The following is a 24,702-nucleotide window of genomic DNA, read 5'->3' as shown; positions in this document are numbered from 1 at the left end:
TATAAATTCAAAGTGTTCTAAAGCTGCAATTAATGTGTGATTTAATCGGACCTGACTGAATATTTTTAAAATCGTGTACTAACTTTTATTTCTGTCATCAGTATTACATTTACACCTAGTGACTTTATCTAACTTTATCTTAGTTTCAGTTTAACATACCATAAAAACATGAATGGTACCGTGGCCGTAGCTCTGAGCCACTTGTCCTTAAATAACTGGAGTGAGAGCTGTGTCTGTATTCTCGGCAGGTGGGTGTTGAGCCCTGCCACGGTTGTCTCTTGTCAGAGATTGTGTTTGTGATTTTTTTATTGACAGGATCTCAAGGTGCAGCCGGGGGAAGGAGAGTGTCCAGTTTGGGGACCTCAGAATTGCTTTTCTGCTATTTGCAGATGATGTGGTTCTGTTGGCTTCATCAGATCATGACCTCCAATACGCAGTGGGGTGGGTAGCAGTTGAGTGTGAAGCGGTCAGGATGAGAGTCAGAACCTCTAAGTCTGAGGCCGTGGTTCTTTGCTGGAAAACGGTGATTGCTCCCCTGGGTTGGGAGTGAGTTGTTGCCCAAAGTGAGGGAGTTCAAGTATTTTGGGGTCTTGTTCAGCAGTGAGGGTAAAATGGAGCGTGATGTCGACAGGTGGATTAGTGCAGCGTCAGTAGTCATTCAATTAAATTGAATTGAATTTATTTATTTATATACAGTAGCACCAATTCATAACAGAAGTTGTCTCATTGCACTTTTGGTATAGAGCAGGTCTAGACCGTACTCTTTATAATATTATTTACAGAGACCCAACAAATCCCACCATGAGCAAGCACTTAGCGACAGTGGCAAGGAAAACTTTTAACAGGCAGAAACCTCGCCAGAACCAGACTCAATGGTGTGCGGCTATCCACAGGCGTTGTACCAGACCATCGAGGCAAAGAGGGAGTTGAGCCGAGGGGCAACGCCTTCGATTTACCAGTTGATCTGCGTTCCAGCCCTTACCTATGGTCATGAGCTTTGGATAGTGACCGAAACAATGAGATTGTGGATACAAGTGGCCGAAATGAGTTTCCCAGGCAGGGTGTCTGGGCTCAGCCTTAGAGAGAAGATAAGTAGGTCAGACATCCAGAGGGAGATCGGAGTAGAGCAGCTGCTCCTTCATGTAAAGGAGCCAGTTGAAGTGGTTGGACATCTGATCAGGAGCCGCCTGAGGGCCAGCCTTTGGAGGTTTTCTGGGCACATCCAACTGGTAGGAGACCCCGGGGAGACCCAGAACACACTGGAGATATCATATATCTCATATGGCTTTGGAACGCCTCGGGATCCCCCAGGAGGAGCTGCATAAAGGTACTGGGGAGAGAGATGTCTGGACTACCTTGCTTAGCCTGCTGCCACCACGACCCAGCCCTGGAGAAGTGGCAGAAAATGGATGGATGGATGTCATATTATAGGCACTGTCCAGAGCTTCTGCAGAAAAAGGGGTAGAATAGGAATCATATTCATAACACATAAGGATCTCCACCTCCAAAACCAGCTCAGTGGTGTTGTCAATTCCAAATGGGATATTCCACTGAGACTGCATTGAGGGAGCCGTTCCCACCAGTTTACCGCAGTGACAGTAGAGGCTTCAGTGTTACATTGTACAGCAAACACTCAATCAGGTCCTTTATAGACTATTCAACTGGCTGGTTTATGTGCTTTGATCTCTCAAGCTAGAGGTCTTTACTGGTCCAGAAATTTGTGCCCGAACCCAGAAAGTCCCAGAAATGTACTACCAGGAACAGAAGCCGCAACTCGTTTAGAATCAGCTTTGCAGTTTTATGATTACAAATCAACAAACTTGCAGTCCATAATTTCTTGCAGTACAATCAGATGCAAAAGTAAGTTTCTAAGGGAGATGAATTAAAGTGAAATTAATTTCACCTATGTATATGTTTTTGTTTTTTGATGGAGCAGCTTATAACCGCTCAGAATAATGTGATTTTTGGTGATATGCAGATGAAAAGACATCAAGCTGTATTCTTTAGAAGATTACAAGATTGAATTTTCAAAAATTGGACACCTTTTCAGTATCTGACTGAACACTTGAGTTATAAGATACTGGACCCAGTGTGACCTGGTAAATGTCAGGAAAACAATATGAATTCGGTAAAATGAGTAAAAGTATGTTAAATGCACTTTAAATACATCATTTAGGTCTCAAACATATTTATTTAGCAAACTGTTTGAATGTCAGACATGTTGTAGGTCAGATCTGACACATTACGAACTTTCAATTTATTTGTTTCCATGGAGTCTTGTGTTTGAAGCATCATCCAGTTGGTTTCTCATTGATGTGGATTTGCTGCTCATGCGAACCCTCCCACAGTGTTTTATTAGCAGCTGTAACGACAGTGACTCTGATAAAACAGGAATTAGCAGAATCCATCTGCTATGAAGCTGTGGTTTGAATCCCACTTCCCTCCTCTTTGAAGAGCAGTCAGATATCTGTGTTCAGGTTTTTGTACAGCCTCTTCTACACTTTATATCACTGTGTGTCTAGAGCACAGTAGTAGAGAGCTGTGTCTGCCAGGGTTAGGCCTCTGATGGTCAGTTTAGTTGATGTTGGTGATGTTTGAGATCCATATCGATCATCAGGGATGTATTCGTAATTGCTCAATGAACTTGCTCCTTTCCAGAGTATAAACTGAGGTTCCTGAAGGTCAGAATGATGTCTGTACCAGTAAAGGCGAATATAGGTGTCAGTTGTCTCATAGTCAAATCTGAGTGTGACAGATTCTCCTTCACTTTTACTGACTTCATCTCCTACAGGAGAGATTTTGTCTCCAGCTATTAGTCCTGGAAAAAGTAGAGAAAATGAAGCCGTTAGAATAACATTGTTTATGAGGCTGAGTGGAGAAGACAGTGTAAAATGTCAGCTGTAAAGTGTTACTCTGTGGACAAACAGCAAAATACAAACAAGTAGAACTCCATTTACTAATTAATTAATTAAATTAACTATAAGAAATAAGAAAAGTTCTGAAATACAGGTTGTGTATATCTGGTTAATGCAGCAGGTTAAACAAAACTTAAATCTCTGTTCTTAAACTCACCTGTAAAGTGAGAGAAAAGTAAAAAGAGGTAAAGCAACATGTCTTTGGAGTTGTTAAAGCCAGACAGACAGCAGATGAGCAATGTTCTTCCACTGCAGTAGAATGAGTAAGAAATAATGTCATTGGTTGAGTTGAAGCTCAATGGGCGGGGCCAATCACCTATTGATGTTGTTTTTTCAGTTCCTCTCATCAGTTCAGTGAACGTATTGGTTTAACATTGTGTGACTCCCTCTAGTGGATGTTGTGGAGTATTCTGTTGTCTTTTCTCCAAAGGTTTTTGTACAGAGTCTTGGTGTTTCCTGTCACTGTGGGCTGCAGAGCACAGTAGTACACAGCAGAGTCAGACAGCTGAAGCTTCTGGATCTTCAGAGGAACTGATTTTAAGGTGGAATCCAGTGTGGACGAAAATCTCTCCTTAAACTTGTCTGGTGTGTTCCCTTCGTCCAGTTTAATTCGACTCAGTATGAATTTGGGGCTGTTGTCTCCATCCTGTTTGTACCAGAAGAGATAATTACTTTGGTAACTGGTGTCAAATGTACAGCCAAGTGTAACTGTGCCTCCTTCAGTAGCAATGACATCTCCTGTTGGCTGGATCACTATGTCTTCTCCTTTACACTCTGGGGAAGAAGAGAACATGCAAAGGAAGAGCTGAATCAATAAAGATGATTGATTAAAGGAGAACAGTCAGCAGGTTTAAAGAGTTACCTAGCCAGAGAGTCACAATCAGGATGTTTCTCAGCCAGTGTTTCATGTCTGCAGTGAGCGGGGAGGAGAGAGAGGAAGAACATTGATACTCTGATGGATCTGGGCCTTCACATCATTGGCCCTTCCTCTTCATCATCTGTTGAGGAACTCTCAACATTTACATCTCATTTAGCACAATGAAATCATTGTTATGGCTCTGAATGAGCGTATTTGGAGATCATGACAACAAGTCTGTTAACCATATCTTATTAACAATGATAGGAACACAAACTGTGGTTAAAAAGGACTTCCTTGTCGAGTGCTTCTGTCTAAACAGAGTTAAGAATCCCACAAACAATGAACTGGATTGGATCTTTTTTCATGAAGATGTCAGCAGAAGTAACTGCTGTTAAACAATTGCATTTATTCAGTGAACCATGTTGTCAGTGTCCACTTGGTGGTGCTGCTGTTCAGTAATGGAGGAGCTGTCAGGTTTTTGTACAGAGACTGTGGGTTTGCTGTCACTGTGGGCCTCACAGCACAGTAGTACAGAGCAGAGTCTGTCACTGCAGCAGAGGAGATCTGCAGACCCATTCGGGTTTTATCCTCACTCACTTTAACAGACAGTCCAGTCTTTGTTGCATTTTGTGTTCCCAAGTGAAAGATGAGGAACTCTGGTGGTTTTCCTGGATGTTGTCGATACCAATAAAACTCATCACTACCAGTTGCTTTTTTGGAGTATTTGTAGGACAGAGTAACAGTGCTGCCTTCTAAACTGAACTCTTCATTCTTGGCTGGAGGGAGTTCTTCACAGCTGACACCTGAAGGAAGAGATAACTCTGTTATTTCATGTTGTTAAAGTCTCAATAAATGATTCACGTTCCAATGTTAATGGAATTAAATGTTTCCTTGCTGCATAATGTAACACACCTGTTAGAATGGATAGTAACAGTAGAGAAAGTCCATAATAGTCCAGTGACAGCATGTTGAATAAAGGTAATGTTTCTGGTTTGTGTTTTGAACTCTGCTGAATATGGAAGTTCCTCTCTCTTCTATAGTTCAGTAACAGCTCAGCTCCTCCCTGAATCTCTCCGTCTCCTCGTAGCTCTGTATTTTCACTTCTCTCTGTTACACTTCCTCCTGCTTAAAGGCTACTAGCAGCATGTTGTACCAGCTGGAGGTGGGAAGATATTTTTTTGTGTTTTTCATAATGTTAGTTACAGAAAGGTAACTGCAATGATCTAAAGAACCAATCACCTTTTCAGGGGTTTAAAACACAAGAAGGACCTAACTTAATGAGTTGAAAGTTTTTATCAATGAATCTGTTTTAATGTTGATTATCTCACCTACCTCTTATTGTGAGCAGAAACAACGTCACACACAGACTGAAGTTCATGGACAGCATCTTAAAGATGAAGAGAATCTGCCTGGTTTTTGTATGAATCACCACTGTGAAAGATTGTCTTTTCTGTTCTTGCGTCACAGTTTTGCTCCTCCCTTAATCAGAATCAGAAATACTTTATTGATCCCCAAGGGGAAACTCTTGCTACAGCAGCTCACTATCACGCCAGTGCACACAGGAATAGAAGTACTAGGCAAAAAAATATAATAATAATAATAATAAATCCCTCCCTCCTTCCTCACACAACTCTGTTAAATAGTGTGTTTGTCTCTGCTGTGGTGTTGCTAGTCACTAAATTTTCATCAGGTAAGAAGTAGCTGATAAGGTAACACTGACTGACACTTGACAGAACATGTGAAGGTCCTGACTGAGTTAAAGTTTTACTCAGATGATGTACTACTATTCAATTACACATGACAACCATATGAATTACCTATTAAATACTTTACTCAAACAATATCATTTACATTATTACATTAGTGTCACATTTGAGGACTTATCAAATCATGAGAGGACTTTACAAAACTAAATCACCTTCAAAGTTGATTTTCATCTTCAAAGACGAAGATTGTTTGCATCTGTCAAATTCTCCCTCTATAGTTTCATGGTTGATCATAACTTGGTCATTCATGAATTTGTTTTGGTTCTGTAAATGATTTTATGGACCGTGATTGTTTTACAAAAAATTTAATTTCCAGACTGGATCCTATGTACTTGACAGATGCTGAGTCAGAACCTTGACAGCTACCATCTAGGAAACTTAATTCAAATGGGTTCTTTGAGGAACCAGATTTCATACTGGTTGTCATACTTCTTCTTCAGCCATTCAGAGGTGGACTTGCTGGTGTGTTTTGGATCATTGTCCTGCTGCAGAACCCAAGTTCGTTCCAGCTTGAGGTCACGAACAGATGGCCGGACGTTCTCCTTCATGAGTTTTTGGTAGACGGCAGAATTCATGGTTCCATTTATCACAGCAAGTCTTCCAGGTTCTGAAGCAGCAAAACAGCCCCAGACCATCACACTACCACCACCATATTTTACTGTTGGTATGATGTTCTTTTTCTGAAATGCGGTGTTACTTTTACCCCAGATGTAATGAGACACACACCTTCCAAAAAGTTCAACTTTTGTCTCGTCAGTCCACAGAGTATTTTCCCAAAAGTCTTGGGGATCATCAAGATGTTTTCTGGCAAAAATGAGACGAGCCTTAATGTTCTTTTTGCTCAGCAGTGGTTTTCGTCTTGGAGCTCTGCCATGCAGGCCATTTTTGCCCAGTCTCTTTCTTATGGTGGAGTCAACACTGACCTTAACTGAGGCAAGTGAGGCCTGCAGTTCTTTGTTGATGTTGTTGTGGGGTCTGTGACAGTGATGCTGGTGCAGTCGTTGTCAGGACTGTTACAGATGCTGGACCAAAGAAAGAAATCACTTCTGGGAGACTATTTAGACATTTTCTTTTGTTGTCTTAATTATTATATTTATATCACATTTTCCGTTTTTCAGCACCACTAGGATAGGTGCGTCAGCTAAAATCCTGTTGGCCTGCCGAGTAGTAGACCTAGACTGCTCAAAAGTGTCTTGGGGGTTGAGGGGTGTGGGTGTTCCCTTAATCTTCTTAGCCATCGTAAAACAGACTAAATATTTGAGCCTTAAACCTGACCGATGGATTTTCACACAGAAACTTGCAACATGAGTGTTTCAGTCGAAGTAACTATCAATGTGAACCCAAGTCCATGAACTGGTCCACTTCAGCTTTATAGCTGGTAATTTTGGAGTTGCTTGTGAGTAAACTGAGCGTAGCAGTGTCATCTGAAAATGACACCCATGAATTGATGCATCCATGGGTGGTTCCTGCATTGCTTCCTGCTACAGACGGGGGCCAAACTAAAGGAAAAGCTGAATAAAAGAGTGGGGAAACACATCAGATGCAGCTGCTTCGGTGCAGCACGGCTCACTGAACGGTTTGGTGAGGATGGAAACGATGTGAATTAAATGCTGCGGCCTTTACAGTCACCTGATCTCAACCCAGTTTCACACCTGTGGAAGGTTTTGGACTAACGTGTAAGACATCGCTCTCCACCATCTCCATAAGACCAGATGATATAATATAAACTTTCATCTTCAGATCTGTGTAGTGACGTCTGCAACTGTCTCTGATGCTGTCTGTCCTTTAGCTTGTGTTTCTCTCTACCTGCTGTACTCAGGTCTGTCTGATCTCAGTGAGACGACCTGATTAAATAAAGGCTGTATATATAAATGAGGGAACATCTTGTGGAGGAGGTGTTCATGATTCTAGACTGTATCATCACATATAACTGAAGGTTAACAGTGAGTGACTCCCTCTAGTGGACGTTGTGGAGTATTGTTGTCTTTGCTCCAAAGGTTTTTGTATAGAGTCTTGGTGTTTCCTGTCACTGTGGGCTGCAGAGCACAGTAGTACACAGCAGAGTCAGTCACTGCAGCAGAGGAGATCTGCAGATCCACTCGATTTCTCTCCTCATTCAGTTTAGCAGTCAGTCGAGGGTGTGGAGGTATTGCTTTCAGCACTGAAGGCTCTTTGGTATCAGTGATCAGGAGAAGGAACTGAGGAGCTGATCCAGGATCCTGTCAATACCACTGGAGATTATCAGCTTTAACTGAATAGTTAAAGGAAAGAGTAACACTACGGCCCTCTGATGAAAACACTTCAGCTGTGCTGGCAGTAATATCATCTTCCAAGCTGTTACCTAGTGAGGGAAACATGTTATATTTAGAGTTCTGTTCTAAAGGGAGAAATCCTTAATTTGAAAAACAGCACACAATGACATTTTTCTGTTAAAACAAATGATGCTGTTAAACAGTTTAGTGAGCAGTTATTAGTGATGAAGTGATAACATCTAAATCTTTGAAAAGTTCAATTCTGAACTTCATATAAAACAATATCCAAACTGCATCTGTGATGCTTTGAAAATGGCTTCGTATTTCAGGCTTTCTTGTCAGAAACATACGTACCTACGAGAGTGAAAAAGAACAAAACTGCGAGTTTTTCCATGTTGACGGAGGTGAAATGCTGTCACTTAATGTTCAGTGTGAATACGTTTTGTGAGTTGTGTTTGGTCTGATGTTCACAGCTGGAATCAAACAGTTCTCTGCCATGAAGGAGGAGGAGACGTATATGTCAAATTAATTTCATTTCTGAAGCTCTTCATCACAGCTGTGTCTCATGAGAGAGAAGAGTCCAGAAAGTAACATCACATATCACTGAAGGTTAACAGTGTGTGACTCCCTCTAGTGGACGTTGTGGAGTATTCTGTTGTCTTTGCTCCAAAGGTTTTTGTACAGAGTCTTGGTGTTTCCTGTCACTGTGGGCCGCAGAGCACAGTAGTACACAGCAGAGTCAGACAGCTGAAGCTTCTGGATCTTCAGAGGAACTGATTTTAAGGTGGAATCCAGTGTGGATGAAAATCTCTCCTTAAACTCATCTGGTGTGTTCCCTTCGTCCAGTTTAATTCGGCTCAGTATGAATTTGGGGCTGTTGTCTCCATCCTGTTTGTACCAGAAGAGATTATTATTTGGGTAACTTGACTCAAATGTACAGCCAAGTGTAACTGTGTCTCCTTCAGTAGCAATGACATCTCCTGTTGGCTGGATCACTATGTCTTCTCCTTTACACTCTGGGGAAGAAGAGAACATGCAGAGGAAGAGCTGAATCAATAAAGATGATTGATTAAAGGAGAACAGTCAGCAGGTTTAAAGAGTTACCTAGCCAGAGAGTCAGAAAAGTTGTGATTTTGTTTCTGATGTCAGATTAAACCATATAACAAGTTATTTCGAAGATCGTCGATGCCAACAGAAATTACGTTTTGCTTTTCTTCGTGCTGAACATTGAAAGAACTGATAGCTCAGTTATATGCTGAAAACTGTTGAGGGGAAACATGTTGTGCTTTCTATCTTACCAAAGAAAAGAGCAGCAAGAATAAACCACAGCCAATGTTCCATCTCTGCAACAAGGTTTAAATCAATAGGAGAAACTAGCTGCTGTTCAACATTCAGTCTGAGAATTCTTCTCTTCACAGCAGCAGTTATTATTGACACAATGGTTGAACTCAGTTCAGAAGTAGTGCACCGCCTACTTGATAATGTCGCCCTCTAGTGGAGGTCAAAACTTCAGTACAACAGTGTAGAAAAAAGGCTTCCAGCAGCTTGTCAGTGTGTCAGCTTGTGTTTTTGTACAGAGACTGTGGGTTTGCTGTCACTGTGGGCCTCACAGCACAGTAGTACAGAGCAGAGTCTGTCACTGCAGCAGAGGAGATCTGCAGATCCATTCGGGTTTTATCCTCACTCACTTTAACAGACAGTCCAGAGACTGGATTTGCTAATATTTCTCCTGATTCCAGATGAGAAATGAGGAACTGTGGTGGTTTTCCTGGATGTTGTCGATACCAGAAGAAATAATTGGCAGAACCTTTGCCGTATTTGCAGGACAGAGTAACAGTGCTGCCTTCTAAACTGAACTCTTCATTCTTGACTGGAGTGAGTTCTTCACAGCTGACACCTGAAGGAAGAGATAACTCTGTTATTTCATGTTGTTAAAGTCTCAATAATTGATTCACATTCAGATGTTACTGGAATTAAACGTTTCCTTGCTGCATAATCTAACACACCTGTTAGAATGGATAGTAACAGTAGAGAAAGTCCATAATAGTCCAGTGACAGCATGTTGAATAAAGGTAATGTTTCTGGTTTGTGTATTGAACTCTGCTGAATATGGAAGTTCCTCTCTCTTCTATAGTTCAGTAATAGCTCAGCTCCTCCCTGAATCTCTCCGTCTCCTCGTAGCTCTGTATTTTCACTTCTCTCAGTTACACTTCCTCTACCTTCCACTCTGGAAATGACACTGATGCTGCCGTCACCATCGTATACATCATGTTTCACTCATGTTGGATACAAAAACTAATTCCTCCTCAAGACTGAAATGCATGTAGCACAGAAGCATCATTTGGTCCACATTATCTCACTGTGACAGTTCAGTCAGCCAACTTCTGCTGAATATGAGAGATTTCCTTTGAGAATAAATGTAAACGGTTACTGAGAGTAATCTTAAATAAAACTCTTCTGAACCAGCTGAAAGCTTCAAATTTTCATGTGAGACACTTGTAACCTGCTCCATCACTCAGGAACAGTACCTGTGGTCAGCTTGGATTAACAGCAGTTACAGTGGCATCTAGTGGCCAAACAGAATCAGGCCACAGAAGAAGAAAAGATGCCATTAAAGGGACAGTTCACCCCAAATCAATCATACGTATTTCTCCTGTTACCTGTAGAGCTGTTTATCTATCTGGATTGTTTTGGTGTGAGTTGCCGAGTTTTGGAGGTATCGGCTGTAAAGATGTCTGCATGATTTGAATATAATGGGACTATATGGCACTCGGCTTGTGGAGGTCAAAGCGGCAAAAAAACTACATTTGAAAAACTCGACAACGTCTCTTTCCAGAAATCATGACCTGGGTCCTCAAGATAATCCACAGGTTTGTTGTGAGCAGTTTCGTGTGGGAACTATTTTCTCTCCATTGTTCCCACATGAAACTGCTGACAACAAGGGATAAAAACACTCTCCTTCATTTTTGTTTTATTATTTAGGCTTCATTTTTCTGTCATCAGTGCAAAGAATCCAGACTATATCATCGTACACCACTGAAGGTTAACAGTGTGTGACTCCCTCTAGTGGATGTTGTGGAGTATTCTGTTGTCTTTGCTCCAAAGGTTTTTGTACAGAGTCTTGGTGTTTCCTGTCACTGTGGGCGTCACAGCACAGTAGTACACAGCAGAGTCAGACAGTTGAAGCTTGTGGATCTTCAGAGGAACTGATCTTAAGGTGGAATCCAGTGTGGATGAAAATCTCTCCTTAAACTCGTCTGGCGTGTTCCCTTCGTCCAGTTTAAAGCGGCTCATTATGAATTTGGGGCTGTTGTCTCTATCCTGTTTGTACCAGAAGAGATTTGGACTTGTTGAACTGCTGTTATATTGACAGCCAAGTGTTACTGCCTCTCCTTCACTAGAAGTCACATCATCTTTTACTTGCAGCACGTTGTCTTTTTGTGCTCTGCATTCTGTAAAACAGCAACAAACAGTATCAGTGTGCTGTTAAAGAATCATGTCAGTGTTGGATTGATGTCAAAGAAACAGAGTTGTGTTCATACCGAGGCACACAGCAGCCAGCAACACCGAGATGAACAGAGGCGTCATGTCTGCAGTGTTGAGTAACTGTGAGCTACAGCGAGTATAAAGAAGGCTGTGATCTCTGTTGAGTCTTCATCAACACTAAGTTGGTGGATCAGAAGGAGGAGCCTGATCACGGTGACAGGGCTCATTCACAGCCCTGTGTTATTCCTCGACTGACAACTTTACACTCAGCACATTTTACTGACACTCTCCTTTCCTAGTATAACTTGTCTTGTATGTAGTCGTCATTGGAAATGTCAGCTGACATGTTTCCTTTCCTTTGAGTCACTTTGTTCCCTAACATATAAAAGCTGCTAATTGTTGTGACCATGCTACGGCCCCTTTAATATTTCTTATCAGAAAGATTACAAGTTAACTGAGAATGAATATTTGAACAACGTGGCCCTAGTGCCCTCTATTGGCCAGCTGCCACTGGTGAGCCATTATCCAAAGGTAGCCAATCACCCACGGGAGCCAGTAGGTGGTGAACCGATCAAAACATAACTTTATTTTCATAATCACGCTCACACCTGAGGGGTGTACTACAAAGCAAGTTCGACAGAGTCAGGCTTCCTTTGCTTTAGCTGGCTCGACAAAACCTAAAACCCCAATCAGAGATAACGGGAATCACGACGGTGGTGATCATCTTTCTTTGTTAACCAGGTTTTCTTCTTCAGGCTCTGTGCGCGTTTCCATAAAAGGGGGCTTTTGACGCATCATTTGACTTTTCTTCTGCACAAAATGGAGCGATCGCGTGCCACCTACTTCAGTCGAGAGGAACATGTTGTTATAATGGAGAGCTATGTGTCATGGTTTTGGCTTTTTTCCTGTTATTTCCTGTTTTATTTTGAAGTGTTATCCTCTCCTCCTTTTGTGTTAATCATTAAATGGTTGATCTGCAGCTGCTCTGCCTACCTGTCTGCACTTGGGTCCTTTCCTTGCTACCCTGCTTGACAAACACTATGAAGAATATGAAAAAAACATTACAGCAAAAAGGAATACTTTTGCTGCATATAAGGCAAACGAGGAATGCTGGCAGAACATTGATAGACTCAATGCACTCTCAATTCCTCCCGTTTATTTCTAACATGGCAACCGCACATTAGAGCTCTTAAACTTTAAACTTGATAGGCCTACGGCATATTTAAACATTATACTCAAGTACTACATTTAGATCAGACACTTTCCCGTAATGAAGGATTCGTGGAAATCACTTTTTGGCCAAATCAAAGTGAAATGAATTTTATTGATTCAATATTATCCGTGACAAATACTAATAGACTAATCAATCTTCATTTAGTAGCACTTATGCTGGTCACTGCCCCTGTTACTATATTTGTTGCAAGAAATAAATACGCAAGATTCTTCAGTCTGTGGTCATACCGATGGCTAAAAAAGTGGGATATATCAAGAATAATTATCCTAGTGGTTTAATAAATAAGTACACAACTCTAGACAGACACATACAGTGGATTTCAGTTTAATTTCAATGATATAATATGAAACAAAAAAGCTGGACTTTGCTGAATTCAAAGAGCTGACCCAAGCCAGGCTGTCTGACCACCCAGAAACACTCTACAGCAGCTTAAAGAGGAGCTCCAGCAGCTAAAGAGAGACAACCAGGGCTTGGCATCTGATCTCAGAGGAAGTCTAGAGAACAGTGTGCTCAGTTAGCCAAAGTGAAGGAGGATGCTGAGAATAGAGAAAGGAGCTTCACCAGGCAAGTTCAACACCTAACAGACCAACTCTCATCAGTCACCACAATGACAAGTACTGAGACACAGACTCTCCCTGCCTTGTCTCTGTCCACCCTCTCTGCTCTGCACCCTGGCACCTGCTGATACATCCACACAGCCAGCTCTGCCCATCCCAGCTTCGCTCCACTCAGCCTGAAGAGGAAGCCCCACAAGTGGTCCTGCTATCTGACTCTCATGGGAAATTCCTGGACACAAACAAGCGTTTTCCTGGTAAGACAGTTTTATCTAAACGCTGCAGCACCACCGGTCAGGCAGTGAAGCTTTTGAAAAAGGAGACCCTCATGAGCCCTCAACGCCTGGTGATCCACACAGGAACAAATGACCTACACAACCTCCGTAAAGACACTGCTGAGGTAGTGAGGAAGATGGCGGAGCAGGTCAGTAAGGAGTTCCCTGACACCTGCATTGTGGTCTCCACCCTACTGCCTAGGACAGACACCCTTCCTCATGTCATCCATGACATTATTATGGAGGTCAAAAGAGGATGTGCCACCTTACCCAACGTCCACCTGGCCCACCCAACCATTGGCACCTGGGACCTCTATGATGGACTCCATCTACACAGAGAGCGGGTGAAGATATTTGCAAGGACCCTCAAAGACAGAGCCCTGGGATACAATGCCCCCACCCCTCCACTGCTTGCAGATTTACAGACCATCCCAGACCTCTTCCCCATCACCATCCCAGGATGTCCTTTTAGCTTGTGTTTCTCTCTACCTGCTGTACTCAGGTCTGTCTGATCTCATTGAGACGAGCTGATTAAATAAAGGCTGTATATATAACTGAGGGAACAACTTGTGGAGGAGGTGTTCATGATTCTAGAATGTAGGTTAACACTGTGTGACTCCCTCTAGTGGACGTTGTGGAGTACTCTGTTGTCTTTGCCCCGAAGGTTTTTGTACAGAGTCTTGGTGTTTCCTGTCACTGTGGGCTGCAGAGCACAGTAGTACACAGCAGAGTCAGTCACTGCAGCAGAGGAGATCTCCAGATTGACACGTTTCTCTGTTTTGTTAATGTGAGCTGAGAAATCAGAATCACTTGGATGAATCAATCCTCCCTCTGTGATGTAGAGCAGGAACTCTGGTCTGGATCTCTGGTATTGTCGGTACCACTGGATATTGTTGATAACACCCTCATATTTACAGTTCAGGTTGATGTTTCCTCCATCTGCAACATGTTGTTCAGGACTTTCTGGCTTTATGCTGTTCATGGAACCCAGGGCTGCAAAATGAGTCATTCATGTCAGTTAGTCTGCAAGAGATTCTGACATCCAGAGACTCAACGGAGGTTCTTGACTTTTTGGATTCATTCAATAAACCAAATGTCTTTTTCGATCATGGAAGTTGTTACCTTACACAGATAAACCTGTAGTTAAGAAATGTAGACCAAATATCTGGTTAATGCAGCAGGTTAAATGAGACTTTGATCTCTGTTCTAACACTCACCTATAAAGTGAGAGAAAAGTAAAAAGAGATAAAGCAACATGTCTTTGGAGTTGTTAAAGCCAGACAGACAGCAGATGAGCAATGTTCTTCCACTGCAGTAGAATGAAAACACTAAACAGCCTCTCTGCTGCACAGCCCTTCTCCTCAACATCAGGTTCCTCAAACATTTCTGCTCTGGAGACAGAAATAATCTCATTGGTTGACTTAAACACCAGTGGGCGGGGCCAGAGAATCACCTTTTTTAGAAAAGTTCAACTGAGCCAGTGAGATAATTTGTGCATCCAGAGCAGCTCTGCCTCAGAGAAATGTTTACTGAATGTCCAGTTTCAGTTCTTCGCACCATTGTGAGACCAAGGTAGGTCACACTAGAAGGAAGCTTGGTTACCTGAAGAGTTGGAATTTATTCTGGGAACATGGAGGATGTTTTATAATTCCTAAAATTACAATCGGAAAATCCTAATAGTAATATTTTATATATTAAATCAGCCCTAGCAATGATCAGAAGCCATCATGTCTTAATGTCTTGTCTTGTCTTTGTTAAGGTGTTGGATGACTTTTCGTCGGTGACTTGGACTCTTTCCCAGTCAGCGCTATGACTGATTCTGGTCTGGTGCTCTCAGACGTGTGATACTGTCTCATTTATCTACTCATCTACACAGTTACCATCCAACAACTCTTTAATATACATCAGTTTGTGTTATGATACAAGAAAAACTTTAGAGTTGCTTGTCAAAATTACTTCCTGATCATTAACCATTCACTGATCTGAGATATTAGATTGATTTGTTTCTAAAGGAGATGACCATCATTTGAAGAACAACACATCATTTGAAGAACACATGTTCTGACATGTTTAGAGTCCACTTCCTATGAATGCCATTTGTCACTTCTTAGTTACCAAAAAATTCTGTCATGAATTTACTTACCAGTTTTAAGCCACATTTTTACGATACACATTTTAGATCTTGTTTTTTTTTAACTACATCTTTTAACTGGGTCAAGGATTTTAGAAATCGGACGTCTGGATTTCACGTTGAGCAGACTTTCGAGAAGCCATGGCTCCCCTTACCTCACTATCTGGCTGCCAGAGCTGCATCTGTCTTGGCAAGAAGAGTTCAACTCAGTGAGTTGGAGCAAAGAATTTCCACGCTCTACAAAATCCAGGAGGCTGAGAGGCACTTGGACACCATCCTCTAAGGTCCTACACAAGCCGCCGCCACCAGTGCTGAAGAGAAGGTTACTGCTTGGCTGAGGTGTCAGTCGTTTTAGCCGGATTCTTAGCCTCAGCTCATGGCTCCATTCTGCCTGCACAGTGCACAGCACGTTTTTTTATTGACAATTTTAACCTCTTGTGGAATCGTCCATCTTTTTATCTGAGGGATGGTGGCCATCCTAGCTGACTACGAGCACGTACTCTACCGCACAACATATTTTACAGTTTTTAACACTACTGCAGTTTGACCATCCCTTACCACATGTCTAGAGAGCCAAGAAGGCTCAATACCGGTCACGTCCGGCCTCTGAGCTGACTTCTTCCCCACACTGCTGTCATCATCCCTTTCAGGCATAGACTCAGTAGCTCCCCCTTGTGCCCAGGTGCTCTCAATGCCCATAATTCCAATTATTATTCAGAGATCACAGCATAGAGAGGAGGACTTTGCAACAACAAAACAGTATACTTCTATATATAAACTGGTAAGAAATTCACAGCTTGAAAACTCTGTACGTAGCCGTACACACTGTGATGTGTACAATATTGAAGCTGTTGTTACTGATACTGATTCTGACAGAAACATGGCTCGGTTCACATGGAGCCTCTCTTTTACTAACTATGATAAGAGTCTTATCTGATTTTTATTTACATGTCGATAACGTCTCAGACTGCAAAGCTATGGATTTGGATGGACTCAACATATCGTTGGGCCAACTCAGAAATATTGTCCTTGATAAAACTGTTGATGTTAATATATCAGATCACTACTGTTTTTTAATATGAATATCACTGGTATAGTAACAAGCGATACGATATTTCAAAATTTAAAGACATTTTTTAAGTCCGTCTTCAGCAGTTTTCAAATCACATGCTTACTCAACCTCTCTCTGATGAAATCACAACGATTCATGAAAAAGTAAATCATTTTGACTATAAATTAAGATCAGCTCTTGACATAGTGGAACATGAGAAAACTAAAAAGAAATCACAGATTAAGGAAATGCCTTGGAAAAATGAGTGAATACGTTCTACTGTTCAAGAGGGAGTGCCATAGAGCAAATGTGGAGAAAAACCACATTAACAATTCACTGAGAGATCCTTACAAAATCCATATATGCCTACAACAAAGCCTTACGTTTTGAGAGACAGGCATATTTCTCAAACATTATAAGTGAAAACAGGAAAAACCCTACAATTGATAGTCTTCTAAACCCTGTCCAGCCTTGTGAACAAATACGCCATGCTTCACAGTCAAAATGTGAGGAGTTTGCATAATTTTTGTTGAAAAGAAGATTATAAATATCCGAAGTAGCATTGCAAAAAAAAACAATGCAGACAGTCAAAATAATGTGCCCGCTAGTGCCTCTCAGGGAAGTCTGAATTCCTTTTTGTGGAATTAGTGAGGGATGCAATTCCCACTTTTTTCTTTAAGGAAGTTTTGAATAGTGTTATTTCTGATGTATTAATTATTGTAAATTGTTCTCTACAGACAGGCATTTTTCCAGACACACTCAAAACAGCTATAGTCAAGCCTTTACTCAAAAAACATAATCTGGACCCCTATGCTTTGAGTAATATTAGGTCTATTTCAAACGTACCTTTTCTAAGTAAGATATTGTAAAAGGTAGTGTTTAAACAGTTAGATGCGTTCTTGCATGACAAGATTCATGAAAAGTTTCAGTCTGGTTTTAGAAAGGGACACAGTACTGAGACAGCGCTTGTAAAAGTAATGAATGATCTTCAGATTGAGCGCAGATAATAAAAATGTTTCCATTCTGGTTCTTCTTGATGTAAGTGCTGCATTCGATACAGTCGATCACAGAACACTTCTAAACCAACCTGAAAATTGGATTGGTCTGTCAGAAACAGCTCTAAATTGTCGTATTGTACGATACTTCGAACCCACAGATGCAGAACACAATTGCAGTTTTTTTTTTTTTTTACAACCAATTCACACTTTATTAGAATGTCAGCAGGAATAGTGGGAAGGGGTATAATTCTTCAGAGCGAAGCCTTCAGCGTCGTACTTGGACTGAAGCAGCAGTCACCCGTCTGACTCTGTTTAGACGCTGTGTGGATCTGGACAGGCAGACTGGTCTGTGAGACGAGGAGTAGTTGGTACCGTGTAGACCTGGGCTGGCCGTGTGGCAGAGTTGGTGGTGGGGTGTGGAGACTGACCATCAGCGGAACCAAGATCATGGAGCAGGTTGGATGCAAAGGGTCTGGCTCCGTGGTGGAGTTGTTGGAGACAAGCAAGGTGGAGTGGCTGGAGAGACAGGCAGGCCGGCTGACAGGAATCCAGACAAAGGCAGGAACGTGATCACCGGCACAGGATAATCCCGAGACAGAGCAAAACAGGATCAAAAACGAGGCAAAAGACACACTAGCAAATAGTACTTAATTTACTAAGTTTGAGGAGCCTTGACGTAGTGGTCGTACAATTGTACAGGGAAGATCTGGCATTGGTGTTGTGGGAGAGCCTGGTATTTAGGCTGTGGACACTGATGGATGATTGGAGACAGGTGTGCCAGTGATCAGCAGTAGGCGGGAAACCACGGGGCCAGACCAGGAGACATACACACACACACCACACATCCAAAGACTAGTCGGGGTCATACAAGACACACCAGGGTAGGAGAGTACAACAGAGAACACAGGGCTGGGGAGGATAAGGTGGCTGACTACCACATAAATTGGTTTAATACTTAACTCACTGGCAGAAGTTCAGTTCTTGGTACATTACTGTTTAGCCTGTATATGCTTCCACTCGGGAAAATTACTTGTGATCATGGAGTGAATTTTCATTGTTATGCTGATGATACTCAGTTATATTTATCTGTAGCGCCAGATGATACTGATGCCCTAAATCCCTTGATAAACTGCCTCTCCAGCATTGTACAGTGGATGAGTAATAATTTCCTCAAATTAAATGAAATAAAACAGAAATTCTTATAATTAGTACAAATGCACAGAGAGAAGACATTTTAAACAAACTTGGAAGTCTGGCCCTACAGAGTAAACCTGAGGTAAAAGACCTGGTTGTTATTCTTAACTGAGCTGAATTTTAAATCCCATATCAACAATGTTACAAAAGTTGCTTTGTCATTTAAGAAATATTGCTAGAGTTGGACCCTACCTGTCTTTGGAAGATACCAAAAAACTGACCCATGCCTTTTTCTCTCGTCTAGATTACTGTAATGCACTCTATACTGGATTACCTAAAAAAACAAAACATTGATAGGCTGCAACTTGTTCAAAATGCAGCAGGAAGAATTTGAACAAAAACCAGGAAAAGAGAAAATATTACAGCAGTACTAGCGTCATTACACTGGCTACCTGTAACGTTGATTTTAAAATTCTTTTACTTGTTTTTAAGGCTCTAAATGGTTTAGCTCCTTCATACATCTCTGATTGCTTATCTAAGTATGTTCCCTTAGGTCATTTAGCGCTGTTTTACTAAATGTGCCAAAAATGACTTGACAAAGAATATTGGGAAACAGCTTTTTGTTGTTATACGCCAAAGATTTGGAACAAACTCCCTTCACAAATATGACAAGCAACTTCTCTTGACAGTGTTAAGAACCAGCTCAAAACTTGATTTTATGAACTTGCTTTTAACTAATTCCACCTTTTTATTGATTGATTTATTTAATTATTTTTATTTTTACATCAGTGTTACTCTATTTATATATTTCGCATACTGGTTTTATGGTTTTTATATCTTAAGATGTTTTTTTTCATTATTAAATTGTTTGTATTACTAGTATGATCATTGTGTTTCCTGTTTTTAAGATGTTGCTTGATGTGTTTCCCTCGTGAAGTACTTTGAGCTACATTCTATGTTATGAAAGGTGCTATAATATAAAGTTTTTTATTATTATTATCATTATTACAATCAGTGGGCCCCCCTGGGGGTCATAGAGCTACTGCAGGGGGGGCGTGGATGACCAGGGGAAAAATATGTAGTGGAACTAAGTTGAATGAATATGATTTATGTAAGAAAAGAGAAAAAAGAGATTTCTGATGCTGTCGTGCTGACCTGAATCATTTCTTTTATTTCAGTCAAATTCAACTTGGCTCCTTTTTTATTTGTTGCTCCCCCAATATTGTTAATGATAAGAATTTAATCCGTTTACATGTGGTGGGGGTCATGAATTTTTCTCAGCTTCTGAAGGGGGGCATGACAGAAAAAGTTTGAGAACCACTGCTCTAGTGGATGTTGTGGAGTATTGTTGAATTATCAAGGACACTCATTGAAAGAAAACCTCAACATGGGAATTAATAGTGAGGAAAATACTATGGGGCAGCGGGTCTTCGGTTCTCCAATGGGACGGATGCTCACAGCGTCTTATAGTGCTGCGGTCAGGTTAATATTGGTGTGAATGGACGGCCGGAGCAGTTCCTCTGAGCTTCTAATATTGCCACAGATGGTTTTACATTGGAGTTAATTGACAGCCCGGTGCATCTCATACAGACGCACAAGGTACCCTTGCCAAGGGGCATGACAAAACGTCAGTATTTGACGACCTGGGAATAAAAACGGGTCGATACCTCTGGAGATTCTGAGCTTTAACTGAATAGTTACAGGACAGAGTAACACTACGGCCCTCTGATGAAAACACTTCAGCTCTGCTGGCAGTAATATCATCTTCCAAGGTGTTACCTAGTGAGGGAAACATGTTATATTTAGAGTTCTGTTCTAAAGGGAGAAATCCTTAATTTGAAAAACAGCACACAATGACATTTCTCTATTAAAACAAATGATGCTGTTAAACAGTTTAGTGAGCTGTTAATAGTGATGAAGTGATCACATCTAAATCTTTGAAAAGTTAAATTCTGAACTTCATATTAAACAATATCCAAACGGGATCTGTGATACTTTGAAAATGGCTGTGTATTTCAGGCTTTGTCAGAAATGTACGTACCTACGAGAGCGAAAAAACAAAACTGCAGCAAGTTTTTCCATGTTGACGGAGGTGAAATGCTGTCACTTAATGTTCAGTGTGAGAAAGTTTTGTGAGTTGTGTTTGGTCTGTTGTTCACAGCTGGAATCAAACAGTTCTCTGCCAAGAAGGAGGAGGAGACGTATACGTCAAATTAGTTTCGTTTCTGAAGCTCTTCATCACAGCTGTGTCTCATGAGAGAGAAGAGTCCAGACTGTATCATCACATATCACTGAAGTTTAATAGTGTGTGACTCCCTCTAGTGGACGTTGTGGAGTATTCTGTTGTCTTTGCTCCAAAGGTTTTTGTAGAGAGTCTTGGTGTTTCCTGTCACTGTGGGCCTCACAGCACAGTAGTACAGAGCAGAGCCAGTCACTGCAGCAGAGGAGATCTGCAGATTGATTTGGTTTTGCTCCAATTTAATCTGCAGTCCCTGGATTAGATTCTTAAATAACGTTCCTGTTCCTGAATGAGAGATGAGGAACTCTGGTGGTTTTCCTGGATATTGTCGATACCAATAAAACTCATCACTACCAGTTGCTTTTTTGGAGTATGTGTAGGACAGAGTAACAGGTCTGCCTTCTAAACTGCACTCTTCATCGTTATCTGGAGTGAGTTCTTCACAGCTGACACCTGAAGGAAGAAATAACTCTGTAACTTAATGATTTTAAAGTTTTTTTATCAATGAATCTGTTTTAATGTTGATTATCTCACCTACCTCTTATTGTGAGCAGAAACCAAGTCACAAACAGACTGAAGTTCATGGACAGCATCTTAAAGATAAAGAGAATCTGCCTGGTTTTTGTATGAAACACCACTGTGAAAGTTTGTGTCTTTTCTGTACTTGCGTCACAGTTTTGCTCCTCCTTTAATCCCTCCCTACTTCCTCACACAATTCTGACAAATAGTGTGTTTGTCTCTGCTGTGGTGCTGCTAGTCACTAAATTACATCATTTCCATCACGTACGAAGTAGCTGATAAGGTAACACTGACTGACAGAACATGTGAAGGTCCTGACTGAGTTAAAGTTTTACTCAGACGATGTACTACTATTCAATTACACATGATAAACCATATCATTCACATTTTTACATTAGTGTCACATTTGAGGGCTTGTTAAATCATGAGAGGACTTTACAAAAGTAAATCACCTTCAAAGAGGAAGATTATTGGCATCTGTCAAATTCTCCCTCTATAGTTTCATTATTGATCGTTACTTCGGCATACATGAATTTTTATTTTGTGTTTTACATTATTTCATGGGCGCATGTTTATTTTACAAATGTCCAGACTGGATCCTATATATTTGTCAGATGCTGAGTCAGAACCTGTGTTTTTTACAGAATGGACATTTTAATCATTTACTTCTTACGGATAAAAGGTTTAGGTTACTTTTATTGTCTCAAATAGGAGAAAATTGTCTTGGATTAAGGGAATTGCTGCAACAAAACGAAACATCACAATAAAACACTTAAAATAAAAACACACGTGCAAACGCTAGCCTGAGATAAGACAGCGAAGAAAATGAGTCACAAAACCATTTTCTCTGTTACAAACTTTAAAAATTCAAAAGCATACATCTGTTAAGGTACAGACTGGCAGGGGACACCGAGATGACAAAGAGTGCACTTTATTGGAATCCAACCAGAGAGAGAGAGAGTGGCTATGGAGAGAGTAAAGCGTTGAGGACGTGGATCGGTGGAGAATGAGGGTTGCTGGAGGAGTAAGATCACTGGAGAAGTAAGATCACTGGGACACAATAGACACGGGGTGATTATGCCGAGTGGCATGTAGAGTCCTACGTGTGAACGTGGTCAGACACATACTGAGGTGAGTGGTGTGCTTATGTACTGGCTGTGATTGGAGCTAATGGGGAGCAGGAGTGTAACTGGGAGCAGGTGTGGGTGATTACAGCTTGGTGAGGCCTGGCATATCTATGACAACATCTCAAAGCATACACACCTTAGTACAGAAATCATCAAATGATTGTGCTTAGACAAGAGGACCCTGTACCTCCTTTCAGAGTTTATTGGCACATATTCAGAGTTCAACACAGGAGCAGGCTCAGATAAAATCCTGTTGGCCTGCTGAATACTAGAATGCTCAAAAGTAAAAAAGTGCTCAATATCTGAGTCTTAAACTTGACCGCTGGTAATAACATAATGTAAAATAGACTTCTATAGCTCTATACAAAATGGACGCGCTGATGGATTCTCGCACAGAAACTTGCAACATGAGCGTTCCAGCTAAGGTCACTATCAGTGTGAACCCCTAAATATATGTAATAAGTGACCTGTCTGACGGCATGTATGGCAACAGAACTATAATCTCCAACTCATCTGGGATCTAACACAGTTTCTTCAGTTTGTAGTACATTGATGTGCACATGATGCTCATCACACCAGTCCACGAACTGGTCAGCTTCAGCTTTAAAGCTTGTAATGTTGGAGTCGCTTGTGAGTAAACTGAGCATAGCAGTGTCATCTGAGAATTTCACTACAAATTCATTTTGTTGGGAGCTGAAACAATAATTTGTATACAGCATAAACTAACATAAACTGACGCATCGTTTGGGGGCCCCTGTATTCCTTACTGTTATATCAGAGAGGGCTGAATTAATTTCACTTGTTGGGACCTGTTTGATAAATAAAGAGTAATACAACTTAATCAAAAACGGATTCACCTTCAACTGAACACATTTTTGAAGCAGGGTGTGTGGGTGATTAGTGTTAAAGGAACAAAATCAGTAAAAAGCATTGTGGCATATGCAGCAGAGCTTTCCAAGTGCTTCATAACAGGCTGCAGTATTTTGGAAATTGCATAATTTGTGCTGCGATTTTCTCATGTCAGCAAACTGGTACTGATCTAGGGATGGCTGCACCTCCCTACGTAGTTCCTGTCATGAACCTCTCCAAGCATTTCATGACATTGGGAGTTAAACTGGCCCACAATCGTTCTTTTCCTGAGGACAAGATTTTTTGAGAACTAGAACTATAACGGATGTTTTCCAGAGCTCTGGCACCAAGTGCTTATCTATAGAGAGCTGGAAGAGTCGATGCCGGGCCGGTTTGAGTCGCTCAGCAAATGTCCTTCAAAGAAAAGTGGACATGCCATCCGACCTCATTGCTTTGTTAATATGTATAGTTTAAAGAACCTTGGGAACTGTACATGAATCTGTTCAAACATTACAGATTAATTATTTGTAATTACATGATTCTAAAACACTTCAACTGCTAGTAAAATCTTCCAAGGTATTACCTAGTTATACACATAAGATATATATTTTTAGTTTTGCTCCTAAAGGAAACGACGTCCTTTGAAAAACATCACATTAAAGATATTTTTGAATCTGGATTTACAACAAAATGGTGTAATCTGCTTTAAAAATGGCTTCTACCTATTGTAGTTCTTCTCAAAATATTTTATAACTAAGATTTGAACAAATCTCACTAAATGTTGTCATGGTTACTCTGGAGAAATGTATATAAATGTTCAGAGATAACAAGTTGTGAGTGGTTTGATTTCTAAAGCTTTCCATCACAATCTTGTCTGAGAGTAAAATTATTCTAGACTGTATCATCACAAACCACTGAAGGTTAACAGTGTGTGACTCCCTCTAGTGTCTTTGCTCCAGAGGTTTTTGTACAGAGTCTTGGTGTTTCCTGTCACTGTTTTCGTCACAGCACAGTAGTACGCAGCAGAGTCTGTCACTGCAGCAGAGGAGATCTGCAGATCCATTTGGGTTTTATCCTCACTCACTTTAAAAGACAGTCCAGAGACCGGATCTGATATTGGTCTTCCTGTTCCTGAAAGAGAGATGAGGAACTCTGGTGGTTTTCCTGGATGTTGTCGATACCAGAAGAAATAATCACCACCAGTTGCTTGTTTGGTGTATTTGTAGGACAGAGTAACAGTGCTGCCTTCTAAACCGAACTCTTCATCGTTATCTGGAGTGATTTCTTCACAGCTGACACCTGAAGGAAGAGAG

At 41.1% G+C, this 24,702-nt stretch overlaps 1 protein-coding gene and 5 gene segments (V, D, J or C); 1 reads left to right on the top strand and 5 right to left on the bottom strand.

The window, feature by feature from the left end:
- LOC122886876 overlaps positions 1-24,702 on the top strand; it is an 88,914-nt gene that overhangs the window by 54,999 nt on the left and 9,213 nt on the right. The gene's annotated exons all lie outside the window — the stretch shown is intronic.
- Positions 3,299-4,016, bottom strand: LOC122886910. The segment is given in 2 exon segments: positions 3,299-3,689; positions 3,778-4,016. Coding segments are annotated over 2 exon segments (432 nt in total).
- LOC122886892 lies at positions 4,122-10,249 on the bottom strand. The segment is given in 3 exon segments: positions 4,122-4,338; positions 9,448-9,689; positions 9,799-10,249. Coding segments are annotated over 3 exon segments (456 nt in total).
- On the bottom strand, positions 8,413-9,338 carry LOC122886912. The segment is given in 2 exon segments: positions 8,413-8,808; positions 9,091-9,338. Coding segments are annotated over 2 exon segments (429 nt in total).
- Positions 10,643-11,845, bottom strand: LOC122886905. The segment is given in 2 exon segments: positions 10,643-11,244; positions 11,335-11,845. Coding segments are annotated over 2 exon segments (435 nt in total).
- On the bottom strand, positions 13,820-14,947 carry LOC122886886. The segment is given in 1 exon segment: positions 13,820-14,947. A coding segment is annotated over 1 exon segment (387 nt).

This window comes from Siniperca chuatsi, linkage group LG13 (genome assembly GCF_020085105.1).
Source record: "Siniperca chuatsi isolate FFG_IHB_CAS linkage group LG13, ASM2008510v1, whole genome shotgun sequence".
In the NCBI taxonomy this organism is placed as follows: Eukaryota; Metazoa; Chordata; class Actinopteri; order Centrarchiformes; family Sinipercidae; genus Siniperca; species Siniperca chuatsi.
This window is presented reverse-complemented; position numbering and strand designations above follow the sequence as displayed.